This window comes from Myiozetetes cayanensis, unplaced genomic scaffold (assembly GCF_022539395.1).
Source record: "Myiozetetes cayanensis isolate MyiCay16 unplaced genomic scaffold, myiCay2020 scf1320, whole genome shotgun sequence".
NCBI classification, from domain to species: domain Eukaryota; kingdom Metazoa; phylum Chordata; class Aves; order Passeriformes; family Tyrannidae; genus Myiozetetes; species Myiozetetes cayanensis.
The window spans coordinates 1-8,254 of record NW_026086961.1 but is presented as its reverse complement, the minus strand read 5'-3'; the positions used below and the strand labels follow the sequence as shown (position 1 = coordinate 8,254).

General features: G+C 23.8%; 1 protein-coding gene across 3 annotated transcripts; it reads right to left on the bottom strand.

The window, feature by feature from the left end:
- Positions 1-436: 436 nt before the first annotated feature.
- On the bottom strand, positions 437-7,374 carry LOC126636549 (DNA polymerase iota-like). 3 transcript variants are annotated; one of them, XM_050308859.1, is made up of 3 exons: positions 7,166-7,371; positions 4,874-5,193; positions 437-561 (listed from the first exon to the last, which is right to left on the bottom strand). In XM_050308859.1, exons 1-3 carry the CDS (start codon positions 7,301-7,303, stop codon positions 555-557), a joined length of 465 nt encoding a protein of 154 aa, XP_050164816.1. In that variant the 5' UTR covers positions 7,304-7,371; the 3' UTR covers positions 437-554. The 3 variants fall into 3 exon arrangements, with proteins under 3 accessions (XP_050164816.1, XP_050164814.1, XP_050164815.1); XM_050308857.1 differs by having other exon boundaries at positions 502-630; positions 7,166-7,374; XM_050308858.1 differs by having other exon boundaries at positions 540-627; positions 7,166-7,374.
- Positions 7,375-8,254: the final 880 nt, after the last annotated feature.

Below are 8,254 nucleotides of genomic sequence, written 5' to 3'. Positions count from 1 at the left end.
CCCCCAAAAAATTCCAATAAAACCCCAATAAAAATCCAAATAAAAATCCCAATAAAAACCCCCAAAATCCCAATAAAAATCCCAATAAAAATCGGAATAAACCCCCCAAAAAATCCAAATTAAACCCCCAAAAATCCCAATAAAAACCCCCCAAAAAATCCCAATAAAAACCCCCCAAAATCAGAATAAAATCCCCCCAAAAATCCCAATTAAACCCCAATAAAACCCCCAAAAAATCCCAATAAAAATCAGAATAAAAAGCCCAAAAAATCCCAATAAAAATCAGAATAAAAAGCCCAAAAATCCCAAAAAAATCCCAATAAAATCCCTAAAAAATCCAAATTAAACCCCAAAAAATCCCAATAAAAAACCCCCAAAAATCCAAATTAAACCCCAAAAACTCCCAATAAACCCCCCCAAAATCCCAATTAACCCCCCCCAAATCCCAACTTTTCCACATTCCCAGGAATTTCCCCTCACCTGGAGCTCCCAGAGCAGCTTCAGGCGCCGATTCCAACCCTGCTGATGCCTCCGGGTGCCTCTTCCTGCCCTTTTTATCCCCTGGAAAATCGAGGAAGTTCCTCCTTTTTATGCAAATCAAAGGCAGGAAATGAGGGAAAAAAAAACCTGCTGGGAAGGGAGGAGGAAATTGGGATTTTCCACCTTTTTTTCCTGGTTTGGGAGGGGAAAAATTGGATTTTTTGAGGGTTTTTTTGGGTTTTTTTCTGTTTTTTTTTAACAGGAATTTCCAGAGTATTGAAAAATTAAATTAAAAAAAAAGAAAATAAAATTCAGATAAAATTGAAATAAAATTCAAATAAAATCCAAATAAAATTGAGATAAAATAAAATAAAAGAATTCAAATAAAATAAAATAAAATAGATTCAAAGAAAATCAAATTCAAATTCAAATGAAATAAATTAAAATGAAATAAAATAAAAAAAAATAAAATAAATTCAAATAAAATGAAATTAAAATGAAAGTCAAAATAAAAGAAAATAAAAAGTTCAAGAAAATCAAATTCAAATGAAATAAAATCAAAATAAGAGAAAATAAATTCAAATAAAATCCAAATAAAATTCAAATAAAATCACAAATAAAATAAAAAAAAAACCTCAAATAACTCAAATGCAAATAAAATCAAAATAAAAAAAAAATAAAAATTAAAATAAAATAAAATTTAAATAAAATCAAATCACAATAAAAGAAAATAAAAAATTCAAAAAAATGAAAATGAAATAAAACAAAAAAAAAACCTAAAAAATTCAAATAAAATCAAATTAAAATGAAATAAAATCAAAATAAATAAAATTAAAAAATGCAAAAAAACAAATTAAAATGAAATCAAATCAAAATAAAATAAAAAAATCAGATAAAATAAAATTCAAATAAAATCAAATTAAAATAAAATAAAAATTAAAAAACCCAAATAAAATCAAATTAAAATAAATAAAATTAAAAATTCAAATAAAATTCAAATCAAATCAAATCAAAATAAAATCAAATAAAATTTAAAAATTCAAATAAAATGAAATTCAAATAAAATTCAAATAAAAATAAAACAAAAATCAAAATCAAATAAAATAAAAAATTCAAATCAAATGAAATTCAAATAAAATTCAGATAAAATTAAAATAAAATTCCAATAAAATGAAATAAAAAATTCAATTAAAATAAAATTAAAAAATCCAAATAAAATCAAAGGAAAAAAAATTTAAAAATTCAAATAAAATAAAATCAAAATGAAATCAAAAAATTCAAATAAAATTAAATTCAAAGTAAATAAAAGTTAATTAAAAGTAAAAAATTAAAATCAAATTCAAATAAAAATCAGATAAAATTAAAATAAAAATGTAATAAAATAAAACAACTCAAATAAAATCAAATTAAAAAAAATTTAAAAATTTGAATGAAATTAATTAAAAATAAAATTAAAAAATGAAATAAAATTAAAACCCAATCAAATTAAAAATAAATCAAATTAAAAATAAATCAAATTTAAAAAAATCAAATTAAAAATAAATAGAATTCAAAATAAATAAAATGAAAATAAAATTTTAAAAATCAAATCAAATAAAATTAAAAATAAACAAAATAAAAAATCAAATCAAATTAAAAATAAATCAAATTAAAAATAAATTCAAAACGAATTAAATTAAAAATAAATTAAATTAAAAATAAATCAAATTTAAAAATCAAATAAACATCAAAATTAAATTAAAAATAAAATTAAAAATACATCAAATTCAAAATAAATTAAATTAAAAATAAATAAAATTAAATACAAATAAAATTTAAATCAAATTAAAAATAAATACAATAAAAAATAAATACAATTTTAAAAAATCAAATAAAATCAAATTAAAAATTAATAAAATTCAAAATAAATAAAATTAAAAATTAATAAAATTCAAATTAAATAAAATGAAAAACAAATAAAATGAAAAATAAATCAAATGAAAATAAATAAAAATAAAAATAAAGTGAAAAATAAATCAAATTAAAAATGAATTAAATAAAAAAAAAATCAAATGAAAAATAAATCAAATGAAAAATAAATCAAATTTTTTAAATCAAATCAAATCAAATTCAAAATAAATAAAAGTAAAAAAATAAAACCCCATGGCTATTCCTGGCAGTTGTGAGTCACGGGAGGGCGGCTGCAGAAACTCCTGGGAATTGTCGTGGGAGAAATTGTGGGAATTCCCCTCCAGGTTGGACTTTGATTCCAGGGTTTCATTTCCCTCTTCCGGGTTGGGATGGGTTGGGATGGGTTGGGAAAAGGGAGGGGGAAAATTGGGATATTTGGGGGTTAAAAAAGGAGAAAATTAAATTAAAATTAAATTAAATTGAATTAAATTAAAGTTAAATTAAATTGAATTAAATTAAAATTAAATTGAATTAAAATTACATTAAATTAAAAAAAACTAAAATTAAGTTAAATTAAATTTAAATTACATTAAAATTAAATTAAATTAAATTTAAATTAAACTAAATTAAATTAAATTAACATTAAAATTAAATTAAATTAAATTAACATTAAAATTAAATTAAAATAAATTAAATTAAATTAAAATGAAATTAAAGTAAAATGAAATAAAATGAAATAAAAAATCAAAGTAGAATAAAAATTAAATGAAATTAAAATTAAAATTAAAAATTAAAATTAAAGTAAAATTAAAAATTAAATTAAAAAAAATTAAAATTAAAATTAAAATTAAAATTAAAATTAAAGAATTAAAATTAAATGGAAATTAAATTCAAATTAAAATTAAAATTAAAATTAAAATTAAAATTAAAATTAAAATTAAAATTAAAATGAAATTAGAATAAAATTAAATGAAAAGAAACTGAAAATTAAATGAAAATAAAATCAAAATATAATGAAATAAAATAAAACTGAAATTAAAAAATTAAAATTAAATTAAATTAAAATTAAAATTAAAATTAAAATTAAAATTAAAATTAAAATTAAAATTAAAATGAAAATTAAAATACAATAAAAATAAACTTAAAATTAGATTAAAATGAAAATAAAATCAAATGAAAATGAAATGAAAATAAAATAAAATGAAAATCAAATAAAAATCAAAATAAAAAAATCGAACTAAAAAATTCAAAAAAAATAAAATTAAAAGAAAATCATAAAATTAAAATAGAAATCAAATGAAAGAAAAAATGAAAATCAAATAAAAATCAAATCAAAATCAAAACAAATCAAAATAAAATAAAACTCAAAATAAAATTCAAATAAAATTCAAATGAAATATAATTCAAATTAAATAAAATTCAAATCAAGTAAAATTCAAATGAAATAAAATTAAACACAATTCAAATCAAATTCTAATCAAATTAAATTCAAATCAAATTAAAATCAAATCAAATTCCAAATCAAACCAAATTAAAAAAACCTCCTTTTAATTAAAGGGATGAAATCAAATTCAATTCCTTCACTCCCCAGGAAATTCCTTTTATTAATTAATCCTTTTATTAATGAATCCTTTTATTAATGAATCCTTTTATTAATTAATCCACACCAGAAACAAACAATTCACAACCAAACTCTTCCCAGAGCGACTTTAAACTCAAATTATTTTAAAAATTCATTTATTAAACTTTAAATTATTAAAAAAACACCTTAATTCCTTTAAAATCTAATTAAATTCCTGCAAAATTTAATTACATTTAATCCAATTTTAATATTAAACTTGAATTAAAACCCAACATTCCACGGAAAAAGAAGGGAAAATTCCCAAAAATTTTGAGGAAAAATCAGGAATTCCTTTAAAATTTAATGAAATTCCTGTAAAATTTAATTACATTTAATCCAATTTTAATATTAAACTTGAATTACAACCCAACATTCCATGGAAAAAGAGGGAAAATTCCCAAAAATTTGGAGGAAAAATCAGGAATTCCTTTAAAATTTAATTAAATTCCTTTAAAATTTAATTAAATTCCTTTAAAATTTAATTAAATTTAATCCAATTTTAATATTAAACTTCAATTAAACTCCAACATTCCATGGAAAAAGAGGGAAATTCCCAAAGATTTTGAGGACAAATCAGGAATTCCAATTAAATTTCATTAAATTCCTGCAAAATTTAATTAAATTCCTGCAAAATTTAATTAAATTCCTGTAAAATTTAATTAGATTTAATCCAATTTTAATATTAAACTCCAATTAAACCCCAACATTCCATGGAAAAAGAGGGAAAATTCCCAAAGATTTGGAGGAAAAATCAGGAATTCCTTTAAAATTTAATGAAATTCCTGTAAAATTTAATTACATTTAATCCAACTTTAATATTAAACTTGAATTAAAACCCAACATTCCATGGAAAAAGAGGGAAATTCCCCCCATTCCTCTCACCTGGCCTTCCAATATTTCAGTAAATTGTTGGATTGGGAGCAAATTCCCGGATTTTTCCTCTTCCTTTGGAGTTTTTTTTGGGAATTTGGAGGTTTTTTTTCCGGATTTTTCCACTCTGCCGCCACCTCTTCCTGCAATTCCAGCGGCAGCTCCCGGAAAACTTCGGGATCCACCCCTGGAGGGGCCACAATTCCCGATTTTCCTTGGGATGGGCCCGGTAAAACCGGAATTTCCGCTCCTTTCCCGTCGTTTTCTTCGGGAATTCTCGGGATTTTCGGGGCTCTGTCGTCGTTTCCGGAGGGAATTCCCTCTTTTCCTTCCTGGAGGGAGAAGAAAATTCCAGGAAATTCAGTGAGAATTCCCAGATTTCCAAGGATTCCCAAATCCCTAAATTTTAGGAGGGAAAAATTTGGGATAAGGGGAAAAATTCCCAGGATTTGGAGGGATTTGATCCCAATTTGAAGCATTCCCAGATTCCCAAATCCCTACAATTTTGGGATGGAAAAATTTGGGATGGATGGAAAAATTCCCAAGATTTGATCCCAATTTGAAGCATTCCCAGATTCCCAAATCCCTACAATTTTTGGGATGAAAAAACCTGGAATAGAGGGAAAAATTCCCAAGATTTGATCCTGATTTGAAGCATTCCCAGATTCCCAAATCCCTCAAATTTTGGGATGGAAAAACTTGGGATAGATGGAAAAAATTCCAGGATTTGATCCCAATTTGAAGCATTCCCAGATTCCCAAATCCCTAAAATTTTTGGGATGGAAAAATTTGGGATAATGGGAAAAATTCCCAAGATTTGATCCCAATTTGAAGCATTCCCAGATTCCCAAATCCCTAAATTTTTGGGATGGAAAAATTTGGGATAGAGGAAAAAATTCCCAAGATTTGATCTTAAAAATCCCTCCCAATTTGAAGCATTCCAAGATTTCCAAATCCCTCAAATTTTTGGGATGAAAAAACCTGGAATAGAGGGAAAAATTCCCAAGATTTGATCCCAATTTGAAGCATTCCCAGATTCCCAAATCCTTAAATTTTTGGGATGAAAAAACCTGGAATAGTGGAAAAAATTCCCAGGATTTGATCCCAATTTGAAGCATTCCCAGATTCCCAAATCCCTAAAAATTTTGGGATGGAAAAACTTGGGATAGTGGGAAAAATTCCCAGGATTTGATCCCAATTTGAAGCATTCCCAAGATTCCCAAATCCCTACAATTTTTGGGATGGAAAAACTTGGGATAAGGGGAAAAAATTCCAGGATTTGATCCCAATTTGAAGCATTCCCAGATTCCCAAATCCTTAAATTTTTGGGATGGAAAAACTTGGGATAAGGGGAAAAAAATTCCCAGGATTTGGAGGGATTTGATCCCAATTTGAAGCATTCCCAAGATTCCCAAATCCCTCAAATTTTTGGGATGGAAAAACTTGGGATAAGGGGGAAAAATTCGAGGGATTTGATCCCAATTTGAAGCATTCCCAGATTCCCAAATCCCTAAAAATTTTGGGATGGAAAAACTTGAGATAAGGGGAAAAATTCCCAAGATTTGATCCCAATTTGAAGCATTCCCAAGATTCCCAAATCCCTCAAATTTTTGGGATGGAAAAAGTTGGGATAAGGGGAAAAAATTCCCAATATTTGATCCCAATTTGAAGCATTCCCAGATTCCCAAATCCCTAAATTTTTGGGATGGAAAAACTTGGGATAGTGGGAAAAATTCCCAGGATTTGATCTTAATTTGAAGCATTCCCAGATTCCCAAATCCCTCAAATTTTGGGATGGAAAAACCTGGAATAGTGGAAAAAATTCCCAAGATTTGATCCCAATTTGAAGCATTCCCAGATTTCCAAATCCCTCAAATTTTGGGATGGAAAAACTTGAGATAGATGGGAAAAATTCCCAAGATTTGATCCCAATTTGAAGCATTCCCAGATTCCCAAATCCCTACAATTTTTGGGATGGAAAAACTTGAGATAGAGGGAAAAATTCCCAGGATTTGATCCTTAAAATCCCTAAATTTTTGGCATGGAAAAACTTGGGATAAGGGGAAAAATTCCCAGGATTTGATCCTTAAAATCCCTAAATTTTGGGGATGGAAAAATTTGGGATAAAGGGAAAAATTCCCAAGATTTGGAGGGATTTGATCCCAATTTGAAGCATTCCCAGATTCCCAAATCCCTAAATTTTTGGGATGGAAAAATTTGAGATAATGAGAAAAATTCCCAGGATTTGAGCCTTCAAATTCCCAAATTTCCAACCCCTCATTCCCAATTTTTTTCCCCACTCACCCTGGAAGGTTTCAGGTAGGAATGGATGGAATTTTTCCCGGTGGGAATTTGCTGGAAGTTGGCAAAGCAGACGCTCAGCAGGGTGAGGTGGAAGGGGAATTCCAGAGGGATCATTTTCCTCAGGAGCTTCAGCAGCATCTCCAGGAGGGGGGGGAGGAGGGACGAGTTTTCTGGGGGGAAGGAAAAATTCTGAATAAAGTTGGAATTCTGAAATTATTTTTTTATATTTTTTATGTTTTTATTTTTATTTTATTTTATTTTAATTTTATCTTATTTTTATTTATTTTATGTATTTTATTTTTATTTATTTTAATTTTATTTTTATTTATTTTTATTTTATTTTATTTTATTTTAATTTTATTTTATTTTTATTTAATTTTAATTTAATTTAATTTTAATTTATTTTTTATTTTATTTTTTATTTTATTTTTATTTTAATTTTGAAATTTATTTTTATTTTAATTTTTCTATTTCAATATTTTTATTTTCACATTTTTATTTTCATATTTTTATTTCATATCTTTTTTTATTAATTCTTTATTAATAAACCTGGAATTCTGAAATTCTTTTAAAAATATTTTTAATATTTTTATTTTATTTTATTTTTCTTTTAATTTAATTTTTATTTATTTTAATTTAATTTTCATTTTATTTTTTAATTTAATTTTATTTTTATTTAATTTAATTTATTTGATTTATTATTTTATTAATTTGTTGTTTATGTTATTGATTTATTATTTATTTTATTGATTTATTATTTGTTATTATTTTAATATTAATAAAATAAAAATAAACTAAAATAAAAATAAAATAAAAAATGAAATAAAATTAAAATTAAATTAAATTAAAATTAAAGTAAATAAAAATAAAATAAAATTAAAATAAAATAAAATAAAAAATAAAATTAAAATAAAAAATAAAAATAAATAAAAATTAAAATACATAAAATAAATAAAAATAAGATAAAATTAAAATTAATAAAATAAATAATAAATTAATAAAATAAATAATAAATCAATAAAAAAATAATAAATCAATAAAACAAACAACAAATTAATACAATTTAATTAAAAATTTAATGAATCCTTC

What these genes read in the sequence shown, in the direction of transcription:
- LOC126636549 (XM_050308857.1), bottom strand. Translation starts at nt 7,303, where the DNA reads ATGCTGCTGAAGCTCCTGAGGAAAATGATCCCTCTGGAATTCCCCTTC. An exon ending in CCTACCTGAAACCTTCCAGG is followed by an intron (nt 5,194 to 7,165) that starts GTGAGTGGGGAA and finishes TTCTCCCTCCAG; the next exon opens with GAAGGAAAAGAGGGAATTCC. An exon ending in CTGAAATATTGGAAGGCCAG is followed by an intron (nt 631 to 4,873) that starts GTGAGAGGAATG and finishes CTCCCTTCCCAG; the next exon opens with CAGGTTTTTTTTTCCCTCAT.